The sequence below is a fragment of the Phascolarctos cinereus genome, unplaced genomic scaffold (assembly GCF_003287225.1).
Source record: "Phascolarctos cinereus isolate Bilbo 61053 unplaced genomic scaffold, phaCin_HiC Scaffold_3;HRSCAF=262, whole genome shotgun sequence".
NCBI lineage: Eukaryota > Metazoa > Chordata > Mammalia > Diprotodontia > Phascolarctidae > Phascolarctos > Phascolarctos cinereus.
This window is the reverse complement of record NW_027555736.1, coordinates 180,504,230-180,529,448: the sequence shown is the minus strand read 5'-3', so window position 1 is coordinate 180,529,448 and position 25,219 is coordinate 180,504,230. Positions and strand designations below refer to the sequence as shown.

General features: G+C 36.1%; 1 protein-coding gene and 1 pseudogene across 1 annotated transcript in view; both read right to left on the bottom strand.

Moving 5' to 3' along the window:
• Positions 1 to 235: 235 nt before the first annotated feature.
• LOC110213175 (high mobility group protein B3 pseudogene) lies at positions 236 to 2,553 on the bottom strand (annotated as a pseudogene).
• Positions 2,554 to 2,827: 274 nt separating this feature from the next.
• The window catches only part of CDIN1 (CDAN1 interacting nuclease 1), a 337,401-nt gene continuing 315,009 nt past the window's right edge, over positions 2,828 to 25,219 (bottom strand). Inside the window, exon 11 of the mRNA XM_020993328.2 lies at positions 2,828 to 5,586. Within this exon, the coding sequence (XP_020848987.1) occupies positions 5,583 to 5,586 (4 nt within the window). The 3' untranslated portion in view covers positions 2,828 to 5,582. The remainder of the gene's footprint in view (positions 5,587 to 25,219) is intronic.

Sequence of the window (25,219 nt, the reverse complement as noted above, 5' to 3'; positions counted from 1 at the left end):
TTTCTCCAGTGGACTAAATGAGAGTTCAGGCACCACAAACCTGACACAACAAAAGTAGAAATGTTTGAAACAGAGCCAGGGTGGGCTCCCATCAAATTTGAAATGAGAATATCTAACCAATTTTGTTGTATAGGGTTTTGATTTCTGACAGTCTATATTACAAGTTTTAAAAGACTTATCTGATGAAAGATACCCACAACGTCTTTGAGAAAATCCTGCTTTGGGGGTTCTTCAACCTTCATATTTATTTTAAACCATATACACAAAACTATGACAAGCAGTTTTCAGTTGTTAAGATTCTTTCTTTTTAAAAATGTTAATGCTGTTTATTTAGCTTGGAAAACATTTTAGAATTCTAAACATACACAAAAATCAACAAAAATGTTCCAAATATTAGGTACAGAATGTGTTTTAATTTTCATTGCTGCACTGTCCCTTTAGGTTTTTTTTAAGTTTCCATTTTAAAACAACACCATTTAACAACCACAACCAAAAAAACACTTTTCATGCCAGCTGAAATCCTACCCCCTTGCCACATCTAAGAATGGCAGCAGACTTATTTCACTATATACAAAATAACACCTTTAAGCTAGACGGACAATCATCATGTAAAGCTACTCTAACAGTGCATGCTTTGGGCCATGGCACCTAATGAAAAATCCAAATTAATTTTCCCTTTCTAAGGTGTCATAATTCCAAATATTTATCAGAAGAATTTGTCTAGTACATATGAACACACACTGCACACATACACACACACACATATATGTGGGTGTGTGGAGATATGTATATACCCCTCCCCTCCAGATATATAGCGAGAGTGTAAGTTTATAACCTGGATTTCTAACCAATAACCACAATTATCACACACAAAAGCCTGTAACTTTTTTAAATGTTTTGTTATAACAAGAGCAAAATGCACACAGAGAAGAAAACGCTAAATTTCTTTTCATTTTAAAAATGTTTGGAAATATGTTAAACTTAATACAGTTTCAAGGTGCTCATAACACCTATATCAATGACACATAAACCGAGTAACATGTCTAGAGTACCTGTTTCCAATTTTAAAGGTTAAATGCTACAAATGCAGTAGACATTAAATCAGTGAAGTTGCTTTAGTGTTTCCTCAACTGTATGGTATTTAAGAGGAATATAGTTTTATTCATCATCATCTTCCTCATTTTCTTCTTCCTCCTCTCCTACTTCTTTCCAGGAAGCTTTAGCTGTTCCCTTTGCACCAGTAAACTTTCCTTTGGCCTTATAATCAGCAACATCCTTTTCACACTATTCCTTCAGTTTTGCTACCTTTTTGTTATAGCTGCTTTTCACTGTTACTCAGATTATTCCACATTTCAACAATTTTTTTTCTCTTTGCACCATCCTCAATGGATATCCCAGGGTTTGTAGATTTTATCTTAGGGTGAAATTCTGAACATAATAGGAAGAAGCCAGATGGGGAATCCATGGAAGCATTAGGATGCCTTCCCCCCCCCCCCTTAACTGGTCCATAATCCTTCATCTTCCTGTTTTACTGCAACTTATAAGACTTTGCCATGTCATCAAACTTGGATTTTTCCTTCCCAGACATATTCTTCCATATTTCTGATCACTTCTTTTTGAAAAATATGCAAATTGACAGGAACTTCAGGATTTTTTTTTTCCTTATGCTCCTTACAGTATGTTTGTACAAAGAAGGCATAAGCAGACATTTTGCCTTATGGTTTCTTTGGGTCATCTTTAGCCATCTCTAGTGTGCAACTGTGTTGTTTGCTAGTCTCAAGATTATTTCTAGTTAACATCTACAAAATATAAAGAATACATTTTGCTACATTTAAAGAGAATACACATAAATAAGTAATTCCTTACCTTGAAAAACTGAATTAGATATAAACAGTAATATGCAATAAATTGAGGGGAAAATAGAAAATATGAAATAGCAGAGAAGGATGAGGGGGAAAAGTCTACTCCTTCAGACAAACAGTGATGAAGACTTAGTTTAGAGTTATTTAAGGAAGGTGATGAAGAAATGATGGAATTTGAATGGTAAGGACATTAGGGGTTAATTGGTTTTTAATTTTAAAGCATTCAACATCTCTTGATGTCAACTGAATGCAAGGGCAGCTAGTGGCACAGTGGATAGAACACTGACCCTGTATTCAAGAGGACCTGAGTTCAAATCCAGCCTCAGACCAAACATTGCCACTTACTAGCTGTGTGACTCTGGGCAAGTCACTTAACCCCAATTGCCTTAAAAAAAAGGTTATATATCAATTGAATGCAGACTGATCAGTTTCTTCTTTATGGAAAAGGCACTTTTGGATCTGAGGTTCTGTAAGGAGAGAGAGAGAGAGAGAGAGAGAGAGAGAGAGAGAGAGAGAGAGAGAGAGAGAGAGAGAGAGGAGGAGAGGGAGGGAGGACGGAAGGAAGGAAGGAAAAGAAAAGATTTTTCATTGGATAAATTGACACTTCCTTTCAGAATCATCCAGCCTGACATAAAACCTAATATTGCTTAGATATTTTGAAAAGGAGAAGTTGCTTTAAAAAATGAAAATGCTTAAATGATGAAAAAAAAGCACAAGCAGATTTTTAAAAAGTTATCTCTGGAATTTTTGTGAATGATTCCCAGATACTCACATTCTTATCAAACTTTTCTTTTTGCAATTGTGAGTGAATATTCAAGCTAAATTGACATTATATATATATATATATATATATATATATATATATATATATATATATATAAATACACACATATGCATATATGTGTATATATATGTATATATGTATGTATACACACATACACACACACATACATATCTATGTCCTGTCTCAATTTATAATACTCTATTCTCTGTAAAGAGACAATTTGGGGAGGGGGGAAATACATATACACATCAAAAGGAAGAAATGATACCACTGACAACAATTTGCTTAAATCACAGACCCTGAAATTGATGTATCAGTCAGTCAGCAGATACAGTAAAATATACCTAGCATTTGTATATCAATAGTGGCACTAAAAAAAAATCTATTTTGTTCAGTTTAAATGTCTTTCAACATGTTGTAGCTTCACATGGTGATACTGTTCTGAGAACATTTTGGGATAGCTATCTTGTTCCAACTGTTTCTATGCCCCCCAATGTACTGAAAACTCAAAGCAGAATATTTCCCTTTTCAGCTTCAAATTAAAGCAATACTTATAATATTACATGGAAGCTTTCCTACTGATGTTTATTCTCTCTGGGGCTCTGACAATGAAATTCTTATTAAATAATAATAAGATATTGACTAGTCTTTTCTGTCAATATGAAGATTTGTTGATCTGTGAAGCTTGTATTGATGAAGCAAGAGTGAGGTCAACAGACAATCTGGAGGGTAAATAAATCTTGATATTGACATAGAAACAAACAGTATTAATAGTTATACTAGCCTTTTTGGGAGGTTATTAGTTACATGCCAGCATATCCACTCAGCCTAGAGAGAGATATAAAAAGAGTCAGAAGGAAATATCCCAGAACATCCAAAAATGTCCAACATTTAAATTAATACTACTTCTTTACCTTGACCAATGAAAAAATCGCTCTTTAATACCTCCCCAACCTGTCTCTTCTCTTCAACCCGAATTGAATCATACATATGCTCCATACTTTTTACGTTAAGGAGAATCCTATTCATGCCTGAGATGATCTTATATTTATGATGGCCTCTTCTGTCAAATTGTTATTTCTGTAAATTGTTGTCAAAAATGTCACTCAAAGTTTTCCTTTCCACCTCTCTTTACCCTCTGTCACAGTAACTTAGAGGGTCCAATCGAAGTGGAATCTATTTAGCCTATAATATACACCTGAAAAAACTCTCTCTGTGTCTCTGTCTGTCTGTCTCTGTTTCTCACACACACACACACACACACACACACACACACACACACACACATTCACACATACATGCTCACATCCATGTTTTTCTCTGACTCTTCCCCTTCAACTTTATCTTCTTCAGTTCCAAGGGGTGTTCTTTGTATTTCTGTGTTGTGTATCTCTCTAACTTCCCCAAGGTTTAATTATTTAACTTTCATACTTAAAACATACTTCAAATTTATTGTGATTATAAGTTCCATTTCCATTTCATATCTAGGTTCATAACTTAGCCTCAAATAACACTTTCAGAAAATCTTTAAGAACAAAGAAACAATGCTCAATTTTTGAAATGACAAATTGAGAATATGAATAAAGCAAAAATCCCATCAGATTTAAACATTCTTCCCCTTTCAGATTATTCTCACCTTTGTGACATTTTTATTTTTATAGTTTTTCTAAATAAATACAATAGGTGTTCTTTTTTTTTTTTTTGGCAATTGGGATTAAGTGACTTGCCCAGGATCACAGAGCTAGTAAGTGTCAAGCGTTTAGTCTGAGGCCATATTTGAACTCAGGTCCTCCCAACTTCAGTGCAGGCACTCTATCCCCTGTGCCACCTAGCTGCCCCATAGGTGTTCTTTAAACTAGAACATTTTTATTAAAGGTTCATAAAAACATGTAGTTTTTCATTCAGATGTGGCCTGAAATGGTTCAGTGAATTTAATGTATTTTGCCATTTTTGACTTTTTGTTCTCTATTGCCCATGTTTCAGTGAAATAATGACCAATTCTAGGAGTGATTTTGGACTCCATATGTATCTTTCTCTATGCTGTGCATCAGTATTATTATGAAATAATATCTATCAATTATCTAAATAGTACATAGTATCTATGTTGTTTAGATGTTATACTAACAGGTTAACTTGATCCCACTATGTAGAAGTTTAATAGTCCATGGAAAAAAAGCACATAAAAAGTTGTTGAAATAGAGTATTGTACAACAAAGATGATGCAATAGTAACAATTGAGTCATCCATGAATAAGCAAAATTTACACTCTATGTAGAGTTTAGTATTTGTATTGGTTTTTTGATGCCAATTAAGCAGTTGGGGTGAAACAAATAATTACTTTACTTCCTATTGGTCAAGGAAAACTTTGGGGGGAAAGTGACATTTTAAGAACCCTTTGATGGAAAAATGGAGGGTCCGTGATATTTTAAATACAGAAAATGGTACTACAGGAGTAGAAAGAACTAATCTATCCTCCTGCTTTCTGGCCAATAATTTTTTTTTAAATTAGATGTTTTCCCTTTTGATTAAAAATGTATATCTTTTCAACAATCTCCCATGATAGCCTATTTTCATGTTTTACAAATCCTGGGATACACGTGTGAACCAACATTTACAACTGCTTCTTCATAGTTTTGCTATTTGATTCTTTTTTTTTTTTTCATCTCAAATGCAACATATAGATCAATTTGTAGAAGCAGTTTGTTTAAGTTACCTGGTTTTTGTTGTTGTTTGTAGCAGAAAGACCATGGGACAAAGAGTTAGAAGTCTTAGATTTTAGTCCCAGCCTCTGTCATTAATTATCTGTGTGCCCTTGGGCAACCTTCTTTAGGTTTTAGATCTTTTTCCAGTAAGGTGAGGGTATTAGATTCGACGATCTTGAAGATTTCTTTCAGCTATAATATTCTGTGATTATATGGTGGGCTTTTGACAGCTGATCATCTAGAAGAGAAAACAGTGAGCAATTCATCAGGATAGGTCTTGCCTTACTAACCTCATTTCCTTTTTTTGACACTAGATTGGTAGGTCAGAGCAATTCCTTAGCCATAGCGTATGTAGTTTTTGTCAAGGTGTTTGACAGTTCCCCATTCTTATAGACAAAACGGAAAGATTTGGGTTAGATGATAGTAGAGGAGGATTCAGAACTCATTGAAAGATTAGTACAAAAGAATATTGGCTAATGGATTGATATTATTATGGAAGGAAGTCTGTGAATGGAGTATCCCAAGGTCTAGTCTTAAGTCTAAGCAGTTGAATATTTTTTCATCAATGAATTTTCATCAAATTCTCACATGATAAAAAGTAAGGAGGGATAGTTAACAGATTAGAGGACAGGATGAGGATTCAAAATCTCCACTGGCTAGAATAATAAGCCAGATCTAATAAGAAATTTAGCAGGAATTAATATGAAGTCCTACACTTGGATTCAGAAAACTGACTATGCAAATAAAGGTCAGGGTAGATAACAGTTCGTATGGAAAAAGGGTAAGGGTTTAGAATTATTTCAAGATTAATATGAGTCAACAGTGTGGCAGAGCATCCAAGATAGCTAATCCAATTTTCTGCTATGTTCATGGACACATAGTATGCAGAACGAAGGGGAAAGAATAGTCCTTCTATGCTCAGCCATGGTAGCACCATTTCTGGAGTATTGTCTGCAGTTCTGAGGATCATGGTTGAGCTATAATGTATCATGGGAGGGTAAACAGGGTGAAGAGAGAACTGGAGATCATGCCATACAAGGATTGGTTGAAAGAATTAGGGTCGTTTAGCCTAGAGGAGAGAGAACTTAGAAACTTGGAGGACATGGATCAGGAACTCTATGCTAAGACTGAATCTTATCTTAGATGTTATTGACCTGGGGAAGTAATTTAATTTCTCTCAGCCTCAGTTTCTTTATCTGTAAAATGCTATAGTAATAAAAACACATATGTCATGGGATTGTCATGAGGATCAAATCAAATGACATTATACATATACATACACACTTGATATGTATATATATACACACATGATATGCATATACATACTTTGCAAACTTGAAAACACTATAATAATAATAATAACTATAGTAATAACTAATATTTATATAATGCTTACTATGTATCATGCACTATGCTAAACAGCTTTATAATAATTATCTAATTTGGTCCTCACAACAATCCTGGAAGGTGAATGCTCTTATTATCTCCTTTTCACAGATGAAGAAACTGAGGCGAATAGAAGTTAAGTGACTTGCCTAAGGTCACGCAGCTAGTAAGGAGAAAGGCAGATTCAACTGTTAAAAGAAGTGAGTTTCCTATCACTGCAGATCTCCAGGTAGAAGTTGTAAGACCTCTTGCCAGAATGGTGCAAAGCAAAGATAGCAAACACTTTGTTGACTGGCAGGCCACATGTGGCCCATGACACTCCTGAGTAAGCCCAACCAGATTAAAATGTAATTGGGAAATATTTAACAAAATAAATAAAGTACAATGGAACATAGATAATGTAAATATGTGATTTTCTAAGTCGATATGTGGCCACCAGGGATTTCTATGGCCCCTATTTCTATTTGAGTTTCTGTTCAAGTAAAGGTTGAACTCCATAACCCCTTCCAATTTTAATATTCTGTGATTCTAACGTTTCTTGCAAGTCTATGATTTATGATTCGTATGGGATTTTTTTTCTAGAGGCACCCACAACTAGGCTTACCTCAAAGTCAGCCTGAGGAGTGCTCAACATCAGGATGTCAGCTTGGTGGACAGCATCTCTACTTGCCAACCTGGCCTTTTCCTTCTCCCCTTTCTCTTCCTCTTCCTCTTTTTCTTCTTCCTCCTCTCCCTATCTCACTCAGCAGGGCCATCTCCAGTCATCCTGATCTATATCTTGCACTGGACCCAGATGGCTCCAGAGGAGAGAGTGAGGCTGGTGACTTTGCACAGCCCTCTTTCACTTAAATCTAATTCACTTGCAAGTCATGGCATCACCTTCCTGATGTCAGGGTCCTTTTCCAGAACAAAGGACAAACAACTTGTGAGTGGTGCGAGCTGCCCCAATAGGGACTCAACTGGCCAGTTCCAGTCCCAGTACAGCTCCTTTCTTCCTTCTTTCCTTCCCTCCTTCTTTGCTTCCTTCTTTACTTCCTTCCTTCCTTCCTTCCTAACCCTATTGCACTGCAGAATCTCAGACTCAGGAGATCCACCAGCTAGATCCTGTGGAACAGAAGGTTCCACAGAAGTGCTGCCACACCCAACTCTGTCTTTCTTTTCATTTAGTGCTATGAATTGCTGTCTGCTCAGGGGCATTTTATCCAGCCTAAAAGTATAATGAATAATGCAGGTATTTTAAAGAGGAAAATCCTGTCCATCAGTGCTTAGTCATTCAAAGAACCCCATTTGTAATGTCAGGATGTGCAACTCCTCTGACAGATATCCTGAAAAAGACAGTGATTCAATGCATGCTTTTGAATCCAGTTGTTTCTTTTACTAGACTGTGAGCTCCTTGAGAGAAGGGACTGGTGATTACCTTTCTTTGTATCCAATGGGCTTAGCATAGTGCTTTGCATATAGTAGGTGCATAATAAATGCTAACTGACTTAGAGATTTTCCTGCTTATCATATTGATGTGTCTCATGTGTCTATAGTAGTCATACCTTGCATGTCCCCTATAGACCTCTTCAAAGTGACTAGAGAATGCAGTAGAGTTGGCTTTTTATATCTATGACCACAGAAGTAAACAGGTAGAAGACAAGAAGCAATGACTTTGGGAGGAGAGACAGGACCCATCCCTTTTATTTGGGTAGCAGCAAAGGGGAAAGAGGGGTGACGATTATTATTAGAACTGATGGAAAGGATATTCTGAAGACCTTCCTCTTTCCTAATCTTCACTTTTTCCCAGGGGCTAACAACAGCGTCCATCTTGCTGCATCCTAGCACAAAGGGAACTGAAGTGATCTGAATTTGAATATCTGTACTGTTAATTACCATCTGTGTGATTTTGATAAAGTCACTTCATCTTTCCCAGGCTGAGTTACCTCATCTATAAAATGTGGGGTAATAACATTTGCACTATTTGCTACACGTCTGTTGTGAGGCTTACATGAGATAATAGCTGACTTTTTCTCAATAGAATTTAAATTTCTTGTGGGCAGGGAAAGTTTTTAATTTTTGGTTTTGTATTTCAAGTATTCACATAATGTCTTGCACACTGTAGGGGTTTAATAAATGCTTGCTGAATTGAGTTATTTGAAAAAAGAAGCCAGAAATTGCAAATTTTAAGTGCTTCTCATCAATTGTTTCATCAAACATCAAAATTGTGCAGAAGAATCGTTGTTCTTCATATACATACTTAAAAAACAAACAAATAACATTTGACCTGCTTGCTCTCAGAAAGTTCTTCCTAATATTTAATCTGTATCGTTCTTGTGGTAAATTAAGTCCTGGATATTGATACTAGGAATTCTAAAAATTAGGTGCCCTCTCAGTCTTCTCTTCTAAGTTTTAGTCCAATACTGAGAGAAATTGCAGAAATAAGAAGGCAGTATTGGGAAAAGGGCCAAAGAGAGGGTATGAGATTAGAGTTGCCGAGGAACATTGGGGGAAGTCTGGAGGAGAGACAAAAAGGATTAACGTCTTGGTATTAAAACAATGATTGTTCTTTCTAGGAGCTAGAAATACTTTAAGAAGATACTTGTCAATTTATACATTCTCTTTCATCCATGCACATGATATCTAAGTCACCTTTGACTCTTTCCCCTTCCCAGGTCAAAAACATTTAATTGACATTGACTCATGTCAATTCTATTCCCACAACATATCATGTATTTTTCTCTTTTTATTGTTCTTACCATCTATTCAATGAATTCTAGTGGCTCCCTATCATTTCTAGGATCAAATATAAAATCTTCTCTTTGGCATTCAGACCCCTTCACAATTACCTGGGCCCTTCCTACTTTTCCAGTCTTCTTCTCCTTTTTTGTTTGTTTTTCTTGATAATTAATTTATTTTTAGTTTTTATAATTCACTTCCATAAAATTTTGAGTTTTAAATTTTCTCCCCCCAAGATGGCATGCAATCTGATATAGGTTCTACTTATACATTCATATTAAGCATATTTTCCCATTAGTCATGTTGTAAAGAAGAATTAGAACTAATGGTAGGAACCACGAGAATGAAGCAATAAAACAAAACAACAAAGGAAATGGAGAGAAAATAGTATGCTTCCATCTGCATTCAGACTCCACAGTTCTTTCTCTAGATGTGGATAGCAATTTCCATTGTGAGTCTTTTGGAGTTGTCTAAGATTCTTGCATTGCTGTGAAGAGCCAAACCTATCAAAGTTAGTCATCACACAGTATGGCTTTTACTGTGAACAAAGTTCTCTTGGTTCTGCACATTTCACTCTGCATCAGTTCATACAATTCTTTCCAGTTTTGTTTTTGTTTTTTGAAATCTGCCTGCTCATCATTTCTTATAGCACAATAGTATTCCATTACATTCATATACCACAATTTGTTCAGCCATTCCCCAACTGATGGGCATCCTCTCAATTCCCAATCCTTTGCCACAACAAAAAGAGCTGCTATAAATATTTTTGTACATTTGGGTTCCAGTCCACCACCCCCACCATGTACTTTCCCATCTCCCTTCCATGTACTCTGTGATTCAGTGACACTGGCTCCCTTGCTCTTTCTTCCATAAGATACACCTCCAGACTCCAGGTATTTTCACTGGCTGTTCCTTTTGCCTGGAATATTCTCCCTCTTTATCTCCACCACCTGGCTTTCCCAGTTTCCTTCAAGTCCCAGCTTCTATGAGAAACCTTTACTGATTCTTCTTAATGCTAATACCTTCCCTCCATTGATCATCTCTAATTTATCCTATTTGTACAAAATTGTTTCCATGTTATTTTCCCCATTAGACTGTGAACTCCATTGAGATCAGGAACTATCTTTTGTCTTTCTTTGTAGCCCCAGCACTTAGTACAGTGCCTGGTACATAGTAGATGTTTAAAAAAAATGATTATTGACTTACTGTCACCATCATTCTCATTACTTCTCCCTTGGGCTCTAGCAATGGCCTATTTATAGCTGTCCTATTCTACAGCCTGTACCTTCCCTAGAATCCATCCTCTATATTCTCTTGTCCTTCAAACTCTTCCTTCTTTACCCTCTATATTGTTGCTTGATTTGTCTTCCTAATGCATAAACTGGATTATGTTATTGAACTATTCAAAAATCTTCAATGACTTCCCATTGCCTACCAAATAAAGTCCAAACTCTTTAGCCTCACATTGAAGGTTCTTTGTAACATAACATCATCTAGCTCTCTAGCTTTCTGTCATACCATTCCCTCTCCCAGTCTCTAACCAGACTCAGTTGCATATCATACTCTCAGTGTGTTTTGTGTTCTTCTACTTCCATATCTTTGCTCTTACTGTTCCCTGGGCATGCAATGGATTCTCTCTTCCCTCCTAATTCAGGATTTTGAGTTAGGGTGAGGAGTAAAGGAAAACACATTGACAAAAGCCCAAGACGTAATTACTAAGAACCAAAGAAATTATACCAAAACAGTTATTCATACCCTGAATTAGTGCATTTGTCAAATGCATCAGAAAACCTCATTCATCCTCATTCATCATAAAGTCATGTGCACTTTGGATAGGAAGAAGGAGGCTTGGAGTGGGAGAGAGAGATGATAACAACTGACTACTCCCAACCCTCCCCATAAAAGAACTGGACCTAGCTGGACCTCATGTGTGCCGTGGGTATCCCAAGTTCAAGACAACCCTGAGAGACTCAGAGTGACTGTGTCACAGAAGTGAACAATAGTCTCTTAGTTTTTATGAAAGAAGGAATGAATGAAAAAGATGTTTTTTTATGTCACTAAATCATAAATAAGTTCTCTGGTCCTCAATTTTGTATTTTTTCCCTTGAATTTACAAATGAATCATTATGCCCTTCTCTCTACCTTTCATTGAGGCATAGCTCCATTGCTGTCTCCTGAAAGAAATCTTTCCTCAGATCTTAGTCAAGCCAATGAGCAGAAACTCTCTTAAGTTCTCTTCAAAATCTACACCTGTTATCTCTTTGCCTTCAGCTGGAATTGATTCTCTTTCTCATCTTCATTTGACTTCCCAGCACTTTGTGCTAGGAAGCACTTTCCTTGTGCACCTGCCATATTCTAATTTATGCTTGATCTGTGTTCATGTCTAATGATGTGGTTTCTTTTGTATGCTCCCCAAATAGCAAGGGCTTGTTTATATTTGCATCCATTCCCCACCCACCAATAGAGCATTGCACATAGTAGGTGCTTAAAAAGGTTTGATGACTAAGTGCTTGAATAAAATCTTAGGTAGAATGATGTTTTGTCCATCAAGCATCTTTACAATTGAATTATTTACTTTTTTTCTGAAGTTGTCATCCTTTAAAATAAGTTTCACCCTTTGAGCCTGACAAATGGCTGGCTCTATGGCATCATTAATAGAAGCATCAATTTTAGAAGCTATACTTCTGGAAGTGGAATAAAAGGGAGGTGTTACCCAGAGTTTAAGATACCCAGTGATAATGAGGGTATTTGAGTGATAGTAATTGGCAAGGAGAAAGAACTTAAAGATCTATCTGGAGACCTACCATCACAGTCTCTGGGCACCCTGCCAGACACAGGCTAAAAACAGTATGCAAAATGGTAAGAAAAATATGCTATTGGGTTTCTTCTTTGCTATAAATGTCATTGGTCAGGGGTTAAAGAGATATTCCTGAGTCATAACTTCTAGACTTGTTCTGTGTCTCGAGGAAAACTTGGCTAAACAAGTGCTTTAGATAACTCAAATGGACTTCTAGAAATGGGACAGAGTTTCCTCTTTACAACCCAAACTAGCCCTCCACGTCCTGGTTCGAAATTCCCTCATATGAGGGAATTGATGGGAAAATACAACCCATTTAGGTTTAATGCTGGTCCTGTACTTTCATATCAGTACCTAAAACCACTCCTCCCAATTTGAAGCTGAAAGATTTCATTTCCTTAACCTTGAAGATATCCATTTTGTCAGTGTTGTGACCTAGGTTTTCACAAAACTTTCTCTTTAAATCTGCTACAGAAAACCATTAGTGATTGAATATTAAAATAGGAGTATGCTATTCTCCACTGATTTCATCCCTACACAGGGAAGAAGTCAGACCTATTATGGGGGGAATAATCACTGGGGAAGCACATGAGTTGGGGTTCATGAGCTATAGCATTAGAAAAACACACCCCAACCCTTCACAGTTACTCTTAGAACACTCAGGTTTGATATACCATGGGATGTCTGGGGATTCAGCCTGTTAGTGTGAGAGGGGTTAGGAAGAGTAGCCCCAAAGCATGCTGCAGCAGTCCATAATTTCAAAGACACTCAACATGTTCATTCCAGCTGTCAAATTGTCTACAAAACTCAAAACAACTGGTCAATTTGGTCAATTCAGTTAAACAAAATAATCCAATCACTGAATAAATCTGTCATACTGGTAGTTTAGCTAAATTGACTGGTTATTTAGCTTCACTGATTAAGCTGGAAATCCTTTGTAGACAGAGATACTGCAGGAAATTAGAGAGAAGTTGGGTGTGGTATGTTACAAAAAAAAAAACTAAACTAAAATTAAGTTGGACGAAACGTTTATTCCACATGGGCCTCTAAAATTGTACCTAGATGGTATTTGATAAAAGTACTAAACTATAAACACAATAGACATTTTAGAAATAGCTGAATGAATATTGTCAGGCAGCTTGGACAAGTGGGCCATTTATTTTAGTTTTGATCTGTCTTCTCTTTTATCTTCTAAGCCCCATTAGTTTGATACTTTGGATATATTATTTAGGAAATAACAGTTACAACCATTACTTTGCCAATGGTTAAAGCTAAATAAGAGAGGAATAAATAGAGGGAAAAGTAGGGTTCTAATTTTATGGATTATGCATGAAATAAAGGTAGAAAATTGTGTAAACAGATAAAGGATGACTTTCATGCTGTGGAAACCCTGATGTATTAATAACATTGAAAATGAAAAGGTTGAAAACAAAAAGGGCAATAAATAAGTCAAAAGATGCATTTCTCTGTAGCACAAAGAAAATATCAAATAACATGGAGACCATATATATACAAATGCATTTGTCTTTTTTGAACTTCTGAAACTTGATTGGAATCTTGATGCCACTGGCATCAGTGAGGTTACAATTTGGTGGAATTTCTGGATCTCAATTGTGCTGTCAAGGGGTCATTCTTTCTGGTAATAAGGTAGCTAGTGGTCCCTGGGAGAGGAGGGAAAAACAATTGGCTTATGAAAGCAGAAATATGCATTGAAACCTAGAGCTGGCTCTTGGCAGGGACCCAACTCTTCTTTCTCAAAGCGTTTGCCATCGTTGCAATGAAAAAAATTGTGTGAGTTGTGCAGCTCACTGGAAAGAAAAAGGGGGATCAAACAGAACAGACAAAATATAATAACAAAAAGAATGAGATTTAATTCATTTGGGAGCTGTATTGTGAAAGCAGGTTGCTTTTGGTTTGCTAGACCCTTGGGTTGCTAGCCAAAGATGTGGATCACATTAAATAGAGGTATGTTGCTTATTTTAAAGTAAATTATTATCAAATGACTATACTTCAAACATTTTTTGTGTGAAGTTTTAGTCAAGTCATTTAAGTTTGAAACATATGCCTTTACTAAATGGAGAACGCTTTGTCACAAAAATAAATTGACAACATAATTCTTGAACGCTCTTGCTAGCAAAAATATAGAGTCCAATGAAAAAATAAATGTCAAATATAAGTATGCACCAATGTCAAAAGTAAAGTCTTCCTTGTTATCCCTAGAAATTTTTCCATCCATGAAGCCAAAGGTGAGCTTTAATAATTGTCAAACTTGACCTGAATGCAGATTTTAATCAACTTTGGAATTAAGTGTCTTAAATTTCAACTTGTATACCATATCAATACCTGAATGACAAAGAATATCTTTTTTCAATAAGTGTTTGTTGAAAATCATAGAAACAATCAATAATTTCATCAAAACAAATGAGAATAATGATACAACATTTCAAAATTTATGAGATGCAGCCAAAGCAGTACTTGGTGAAAATTTTATGTTTCTAAATGCTTATGTGAATAAAATAGAGAAAAAGCAGATCAATGAATTGGGTATTTAATTTCAAAAACAAGAAAAAAGAACAAATTAAAAATCCCCAACTGAACACCAAATTAGAAATTCTGAAAATCAAACAAGAGATTAACAAAATTGAAAGTAAGAAAACTGTTGAACTAATAAATAAAACTAAGAGCTGGTTTTATGAAAAAACTGATAAAATAATAATCCTTTGGTTAATTTGATTTTTTTTAAAAAGAAGAAAACCAAAATACCAGTATAAAAAAATGAAAAGGGTGAATTCACCACCAATGAAAAGGAAATTAAGACAACTGTTTGGAACTTTTTTCCCAACTGTATGCCAATAAATCTGACAATCTAAGTGAAATGGATGAATAATTACAAAAATATAAATTGCTCATATTAACAGAAGAGGAAATAAAAAACTTAAATAATCCTACTTTGGGGAAAAAAAATTGAATAAGCTATCAATGAATTCCTGGGGGGAAGGGGGGCAGTCCAAGGCCAACAGGATTTACAAGTGAATTCTACCAAACATTTAAAGAAAAATTAATCCCAATACTATATAAACTATTTGGAAAAATAGGCAAAGAAGAAGTCCTACCAAATTCCTTTCATGACACAAATATGGTGCTGATATCTAAACCAGGAAGAGCCAAAACAGAGAAAGAAAATTATAGACCAATTTATTTAATGTATATTGATGCAAAATTTTTAAATAAATATTTACAAAGAGATTGCAACAATTTATCACCAGGATAATGCACTATGACCAGGTGGGATTTGTACTAGGAATGCAGGGCTGGTTCAATATTAGGAAAACTATTATCATAATTGACCATATCAATAACAAAAACAACAGAAGACATATGATTCTCTCAATAGATGCAGAAAAAGCTTTTGAAAAAATACAGCACCGATTCCTATTAAAAACACTAGAGAGCACAGGAATAAATGGAGCTTTCCTTAAAGTGACAAATAGCATCTAAAACCATCAGGAAATATTATCTGTAATGGAGATAAGCTAGAAGCCTTCCCAGCATGATCAGCGGTGAAACAAGGATGCCCATCATCACTACTATTATTCAATATTGTACTAGAAATGTTAGCTTTAGCAATAAGAGTAGAAAAAGAAATTGAAGGAATTAGAATAGGTAATGAGGAAACAAAACTATCAGTCTTTGCAGATGATATGATGATATATTTAGAAAATCCTAGAGAATCAATTAAAAAACTACTTGAAATAATTAACAACTTTAGCAAAGTCACAAGATATAAAATTAACCCACATAAATCATTAGCATCTCTTTATATTACCAACAATGCCCAGCAACAAGAGATAGAAAAAGAAATTCCATTCAAAATAACGGTAGACAATAGAAAATATTTGGAAGTCTACTTGCCAAGACAAACTCAGAAATATATGAACATAATTACAAAATACTTTTCACACAAATAAAGTCAGATCTAAACAATTAGAAAAATATCAATTGTTCATGGGTAGGCTGAGTCAATATAATTAAAATGATAATTCTACTTTTTCTCAACTATTCTTAGGGACATAAAAATCAGTTTACTTATTCAGTGCAATACCAATGAAACTATCAAAGTATTATTTTATGAAGCTAGGAAAAATGGTAACAAAATTCACCTGGAAGAACAAAAGGTCAAGAATATTAAGAGAATTAATGGGGGGAAAATGCAAAGGCCTAGAGCTGTACCAGATCTAAAACTATATTATAAATCAGCAATCATCAAAACTATTTGGTACTGGCTAAGAAATAGAGTGGTGGATCAGTAGACTAGATTAGGTATGTAAGACACAGTAGTAAATGTTTATAGTAATCTACTGTTTGATAAACCCAAAGACTCCAGCTTCTGGGATAATAACTCACTGTCTGACAAAAAAACTGCTGGGAAAACTGGAAAATAGTATGGCAGAACCTAGGTATAGACCAACATCTTACATTATATACCAAGATAAGATCAAAATCGGTACACGATTTAGACATAAAGGGCGATACCATAAGCAAATTAGGAGAGCAAGGAATAATTTACCTATCAGATCTATGGAGAAGGAACGAATTTATGATCAAACAAGAAATAGAGAACATTATGAAATGCAAAATGGATAACTGCGATTGCATTAAATTAGAAAAGTTTTGCACAAACCAAGCCAATACAACCAACCTTAGAAGGAAAGCAGAAAACTGGGAAACCATTTTTACCGCAAGTGTTTCTACTAAAGGCCTCGTTTCTCAAATACATAGAGAACTGAGTCAAATTTATAAGAATACAAGTCATTCCCCAATTGATAAATGGTCAAAGGATATGAACAGGCAGTTTTCAGATGAAGAAATTAAAGCTAACTGTAATCATAAGAAAAAATGCTCTAAATCACTATTGATTAGAGAAATGCAAAACAAAACAACTCTGAGGTACCACCTCACACCTAACAGATTGGCTAATATGACAGAAAAGGAAAATGATAAATGTTGAAGAAGATGTGGGAAAATTGGAACACTAATGCATTATTGGTGGAGTTGTTAACTGATCTAACCATTCTGAAGAGCAGTTTGGAACTACAACCAAAAGGCAATCAAATTGTGTATACCCTTTGATCTAGCAATACCCCTGGTAGGTCTGTATCTCAAAGAAATCATAGAAAAGGGGAAAAAAGACCTACATGTACAAAGTTATTTATAGCAACTCTTTATGTGGTGACCAGGAATTGGAAATTGAGGGGATGCCCATCAGTTGGAGAATGGCTGGACAAATTATGGTATATGAATGTAATGGAATACTATTGTGCTATAAGTGATGAGTGGGTGGATTTCAGAAAAACCTAGAAAGACTTACATGAATTGATGCTGAGTGAAGTGAGCAGAACCAGGAGAACTTTATACACAGTAACAGCAACATTGTGTGATGATCAACTATGACTGACTTAGCTGTTCTCAGCAATGCAATGATCCAAGACAATTCCAAAACCTCATGATGGAACATGCTATCCATGTCCAGAGAAAGAACTATGGATTCTGAATGAAGGTCAAAGCACACTGTTTTCACTTTGTTGTTGTCGTTTTTGTTTTTTTTTTTCATGGCTTTTCCCCATTTGTTTTGTTTCTTCTTTCACCTCATGACTAATGATTGCACATGTATAACCTATATCAGATTGCTTGCCATCTTGGGGAGAGGGCATGGGAGGGAGAGCAGGAGAAAAAGATCGGAACTCAAAATTTATAAAATTCCTTGTATTTAATAGGAAAAAAAGAAATATTATTTTGTGTGTGTGTGTGTGTGTGTGTTTGTTAAGCACATACCAAGTGTCCAGCTGGTGAAAATATTTTGAAACAGCTTACCTGCATTGATATATATAAGGCAAACCCCCAAACTAGACGGTGCAGTGGTTAGAGAGGAGACCCTGCAGTCAGGAAGACAAATCTGGCTTCACTGCATGACCCTGGGCAAATCACTTAATCTCTGCTTGCCTCAGGTTCCTCAACTGTAAAATGGGGATAATAACAGTATTTGCTTTACAAAGTTGTTGTGAGAGTCAAATGAGATAATATTTGTAAAACACTTAACACAGTATTTGGCATGTGAGATGCTATGTAAAGTTTGTTCTTCATCCTTCACAATTTAGTAGACTGCATATGAATTTAAATACTATTTTTTATCCATGCTGTCTATGCTGGTCTTCAGACTCTGTGTATGTTCTTTTCTCAACTATTCTTAGGGACATAACAAATAATTGAAGTGGATGTCTCTCAGTATCCAACAGGAGAGAGTTCATACATATAGTGGATGGGAAAAGGAGCCATTAGACAAATATAGAGATACTGCTCAGGATCTATGACTCCCTATCACCTATCATGTTAGATTTATTCTGTATAAAATTTAAGGATCTTTAGGAAGGACCTTCCCTAACCTACTTTTCCAATGTTATCTCTGGATGATTTCCAACACAGCCTTCCTTTTCAGGAAAGCTACTTTGTTATCCTTTTTACATATCTTATTAATTAATGTCTCATATGCTGCTATGCCAATTTATTTTAATCACTTTTTTTCAAAACCCTAGACAAATACCCAAAGGCTATAAAACTGTGCATACCCTTTGATTTGACAATACAGTACTAGGTCTGTAGCCCAAAGAGATCATAAAATAGGGAAATGGACCCACATGTACAAAAATATTTATAGCAGTTCTTTTTGTGGTGGCAAGGAATTGGAAATTGAGGGGATGCCCATCAATTGAGGAATGGTTGAGCAAGTTGTGGTATATGAATGTAACGGAATGCTATTGTGCTGTAAGAAATAATGAGCAGGTGGATTTCAGAAAAACCTGGACTTACATGAACTGATGCCGAGTGAAGTGAGCAGAACCAGGAGAACATTATACATAGTAACAGCAACACTGTGCAATGACCAACTCTGATAGACTTAGCTCTTCTCAGCAATACAATAATCTAAGAAGATGCAAGATGGAATATGCTATCCTCATCCAGGGAAAGAACTATGGAGTCTGAATGCAGATCGAAGCACACTGTTATCTCTTTTTTTTCCTTTCTAGTGGTTTTCCCCTTTTATTTACATTCTTCTTTCACAACATGACTAATATGGAAATATGTTCAATATGATTGTACATTATAACCTATATCAGATCGCATGCTGTCTTGTGGAGGGAGGGAGAAAAAAAAATTGGAACTCAAAATCTTATGAAAGTGAATGTTGAAAACCATCTTTACATGTAATTGAAAAAAATAAAATACTATTAAGGAAAATAAATGAAATCAGCATGATAATAAAAAATAAAATAGGAATAATAATAATAAAAATAAATTTCATTTGTTGGTAGCAACACAAGCAAATCCTTTAAGCATGCTGAAAAGCAAAAATAAAACCATATTAAAAGATATTTTGCCTCCAAAAAAACCCCCCAAAACCCTAGACAAAATTAACTTCTTTCAAACAGCCTTTCCTCTCTTTCTGTCAGCTTAAATCCCCTTAATGATGCAGTATGGACAGATTATCCATGAATTTACTTAAAACTTTGAGCATATTTATATTTTCTGCTTTTACTAAATTCTGGGTAATTATTATCTTGGACTACTGTGTTATATAGCTTTCTTTAAAAGACTGGGTTTTTTGTTTGTTTGTTTGCTTCAAAGGGGAGGGGATGCCTCCTTGTTCTAGAATTCCAAAATGTACTGAAAGAGTACTTGCTCAGGCCATCAATACCCTTCATGATTTTATGATCTTGAATGATATACCCTCTCCAGACCACATCCTAATCATTTTAATCTGACCTCATAAGGCAGCCCCTTGATCATTTGTTTGCCCTTCTCTGGACCTTCTCCAACTCTATTATATCTCTCTCAAAGTGCAGTGGCAGGAACTGAAAAACATATTCCAGGTTCAGATGAGTCATGGATCTGTAAAGAGATAGAATTCTGCTTTTGTTTTTTTCTTTTCAGTATTTTTCTTTATGATGCCTAAGATTCTGTTGGACTTTTTGGTCACAGAAACACATGGTAGTGATATTTTCAGGGAACAGTTTACTTTGAATCTTGGGTCCCTTTCCAGAGCTGTGTCATAAATGAGAGCTTAGGGACCATCATCTTTGGTTTCCTTCTTCCTCACACTTGTACACATCAAAATTCACAAGTCACCTTTTTCTGTTCAATTGTGGAACAGTGGATCTAAAGTTAGAAGACCTGAGTTTGAATATTGACTCTGTTGGTTTTATTGTATTACTTTGGGCAAGTCAATAAACCTTTAGGCTTCATTTTCCTCATTTCTAAAATGAAGGAGTTTGACTGAATGCCCTCTAAACCTACATCCTAAGAATGAGGTCTTCTTATATAGCCTTGACAGATCGACAACAAGTTATTCAAACACTGCTTTTGTACACATCAGCCTCTTATAAGAAAGTCCAAATAATGGCATTCATGGCCCTCTAGAAACTGAACCCATCTACACTTCCAATATTATTATCTACTTACTTCCCTTCACTCCACCCAATGCTGTAATCCAGAGCATGCAATTCACATTCCTACCTTTGTCTCTTATTCACAGTTTTCTATCTTTGGAAAATACCCTACTGAGACTCCTTTGCTTAGCAAATTGTGACTTCAAGACTCACTTCAGACCCCATTTCTTCCTTGAGACTTTTTGTAACTGTCCCAACTCTCAGTGATCAAATGAGATAACATATGTAAAGTACTTTATAAACCTTTAATTAAAAACATAAATGCAGGTATTATTATGATGATGATTAATTTGCATTTTCCTTTGATTTCTTCAGTACTTACTACTTGTATCATAATTGATTATTTTATATATCCTGTGTTATTTATTTATCTTTTATGTACATACATATGTGCATTTATACATATACATATATGTCTATATGTATTCAAGAGTATATAAAAGAGTCTGTGTGTTGTGTATATACCCCCCCCCCCCGCCCTCCCCACACACTCTTACCTACTCCCAACACTCTTACCTACTGGGTTGTAAGCTTTTGAAGGACAGGAATCACTGCAGTTTATATTTCATTTTATGCTCATTGCCTAGAATAGTACCCTTCAATAGTAGGGTACAATGATGCCTACAATAAAAAGCACTCTAGAAATGTTTGTCGATGATGATGTTTTGTTATTTTGTATTTGTTTTCTAGTTATTTCTTGGAGATAGATTTTCAGGTCCCTGAGGGAATGGACAGTACCATCTACATCCTCTATTACTCAAATCAATCTATGTTCTTAATCATATGAGTATTCCCTACAACAATGTGGATTGTGCCTGACTCTTTTGTGACTCCTCTATATACCCTCATATATGTTAATCATGGGGGTCCACTCAATGTATTGAGTGCCTTCTTCACTTCTTGACATCATGACGATACCAACTGAGTGGCTGGTCCATTGGCTATCTCTCATTTCACCATGTCACATACATCCTTCCCCCACATTCTTTTTGGCTTATGCATTTCTTTAATAACATTCTTTATACCACTGATCTTTCATAATTCTGCATTTGTAATGTGCTGCAGCTGGGTAATAGCAATCATGAACCCTTCCATTCTCATTTAGATAAATCTTAATTTCAATTCCTTGGAAATGTGTTCCAGTATTTACAGCTATAAAACAACACTAGAAGAGTGTTATTATTTTTCAAATGAACCTTAATTTCAGAGAGAAGCTTGGTATCATTAAAATAACTTCCCAAAGGCAAACCAACCTGCTCAGCTACTCATGATCAGTTCTAGTTCTAAGTTATTGTCCATTTGTAATGGCTCTCCAAGATAGACAAATTCTATATAATACCTGTTCAACTATATGTTATAATCTAGACAATAAGTCTTTTTTATCCAGTTGGTTTTTCTTGGGTAGAGAGGCCCACCTCTTTAGAATAGTTATGATTCTCATTCAGGAGATTCCATATCTTGATGCAATCATCATAATATTTTTTACAAACAGGATCATTTGAAGGACCTCACCATCCTTACAGACTTTTCTCCCCTACTCCAGACTTAGACTCCTTCCTGGATATTCACCATATAAGCTAAAATTTATTAGACGTACATTTTTATGTTTGTTTTATGCCTTGCTTGATATTAGTGTCCAGAGGGTCATCAAACAAGGTTATTTTTTGTTTTGTTTTTAATAGAAGGTAGGTGGCACGATGAATAGAGCACCAGGCCTGAAGTCAGGAACCTATGTTCAAATCCAGCCTCAGATACTTACTAGCTGTACAACCCCAGGCAGGTCACTTAACCCCTATTTGCCTCAATTCCCTATAAAATGGAGATAATAGTGGCATCTATCTCCCAAGGTTCTTGGGAGGATCAAATGAAATAATAATTCCAAGTGCTTAGCACTGATGGGGTTGGGATCTGGACCCCAGAAAGGAAAAACCCTGGACTTTCCCAGAAAGCCCAATCTCTGGCATTTGCTTGAGGCTATAATCCCATCAACTAGCCTTTCACTGTGGCTACACCCAATCTCTCCTCATTGTCTTACCTCCCAATGGCCCCTGGCCATTTCCCACCCTTAATACTAGCTAGGCTCCATTCTCCCTTGGCCACTAGGTCCAGGTCCCAGGCATTCTGTTCACCCCAGCTTACTGGCCACTCTATCCAGATCTTTAGACCCCTCCTCTAGTCAGCCCAAACTACTTGGCCACTCCTAGATCCCTCCCACAGTCTTTATGGATGTTCTAATAAACCTTGTCTTTGGCTGAAAGAAGGCTTGGGTTGAATTCTTTCTGATAGGATCTGCGTGTTGTGATATTGGGGTCCCAGCACCCCTAAACCTTAAACAACACCATGCCTGACACACAGTAAACCCTATACAAATGTTAACTCTTATTAACTTTGACATATGTAAGGGAAATACTTTGTTGGAAGAGAGCCTCTGAGGTGATATTTTGCTTTGCTGAATCAAATGCTCTTTTATAGTCTAAAAAAGAAGCCCAGCAAGATCTTCTATTCTTTACATCTTTGAATCAATTTTGTGATGGTAAAGAGGTACTTAACTGAGGAGTTTTATTTGTAGAAAGCTTCTCTGGTCTTTATTATGGATGCCCTCAATACACATATAGATTATTCTCTAAAAACATTTATGTAGATGGTAAAATAGATATATTATTAAGTAGCTTTTTTTTTACATTCTTTCATTTGACTTTTTGGGGGGAGGGGTGGAGAATGTGTGGGGACAGTAATCAAATTTGAGATTTTTTCTACCCTATTGGAACCTCCCACGAATGAGAGAAAACAACAATTTCAGCAACTGGGAGCTGTGAATTACTGCTTTGCCATGTGAGCTCTCTAAACTTCAGATTACTTTCCATTAGACTCTGTATGGACTTGTTGGAAAGTGTGTCAATAGACTTGGAAGGTGGGATGTTTTGTACCAACTGTATCACCTTTATAAAGAGTCCTTTCTAAAGGCTACTTAAGGCTGGCTCACTAAATTGATTCTGACTTGAGAATATCTGGTATGCATAACAACGTGGCAAGCTGATGGCAAACAAATGTTCTATAGCTTCTTTAATCCCCTTTTTTTCTCTCCACATAGGTTTAAAACCTCTTTTCATCCTGAGCTTTTCTTGATTGTCTCAGCTCATTCATTCTTTTCTTTAGCATTAGAGGCAAACAGAATTTTTTAAAAAATCATGCACCAACACTCCCTCCAATTTAGTCTTGGCTTGTAACCTTTTCAAGTTGAAGAATTACCATCAGCCTGGTAGCTGACCTTGATGCCATGTTTGTCCTCATTGAAAGCATTTGACAATGAGGCTTAAAACAACATGCTAAAAAGCATGGGAGCAAGCACGCAGCCTTGTTTCACTCTGTTGGTGACTGGGAAAGCATAAGAACGTTGTCCATTATCCAGAATCCCGGCAAGCATGCTGCCATGAAATTGACATACAGTGCTAATGAACTTCTCCAGGCAACCAAATTTTGACATAATTTTCCATAAGTCCTCCCAACTGACAGTATCAAAGGCCCTGATCAGATCTACAAACATTATGTACAGACCTCTGTTCTGCTCCTGGCATTTCTCATGGAGTTGTCGGGCTGCAAACACCATATGAACCATTCCTCAGCCTTTCTGAAGCCACACTGGCTCTCAGGTAGAGATAACCATCTTCCAGATGAAGGATCAGCCTATTAAGGAGGACTCTGGCAAAAATCTTGCCAGCAATTACTATGAGAGAACCCCTTCCCCCCCATGATTGTCACAGGGCAATCTATTTCCTTTACCTTTATAGAGATGCACAATGGAGGCATCCACGAACTCCTGGAGGGTAACCTCCTCTTGCCATATAACCTGGAAAATTTCAATCAGCTTTTGTATGAGCAATGGACCCCCTACCTTGTAAATCTCAATGCAGCCTCTGAAGCTGAGATGCAACAAAGTATGGATCAATTCTCTGCTACTTGTGCTAATTTTGGCCTAACAATTAACACCAAGAAAACAGAGGTGCTCCATCAGCCACCACCACACCATTTATATGTGGAACCATTGGTTACAGCAAATGGAGAAGTTTTGAATGCTGTGGATAAGTTCACTTACCTTGGTAGTGTACTTTCCAGGGATGTACATATTGATAATGAGGTTGATGCATGAATTACCAGAGCTAGCTCAGTGTTTGGGAGGCTCTGAAGGAAAGTGTGGGGGAGAAGAGGTATTAGGCTGACTACCAAATTGAAGGTCTACAGAGCCATTGTGCTGACCTCATTGTTGTATACCTGTGAAATCTGAACAGTATACCAGCACCATACCAGGAAACTGAATTGCTTCCATTTGAATTGTCTTAGGAAGATTCTTAAGATCACTGGGTGTAGGATAAGATACCAGACACTGAGGTCCTTTCTTGAACTAAACTGAGAAGCATTCAAACTCTGCTTCAGAGAGCACAACTTTGATGAGCTGGCCACATTGTTTGAAT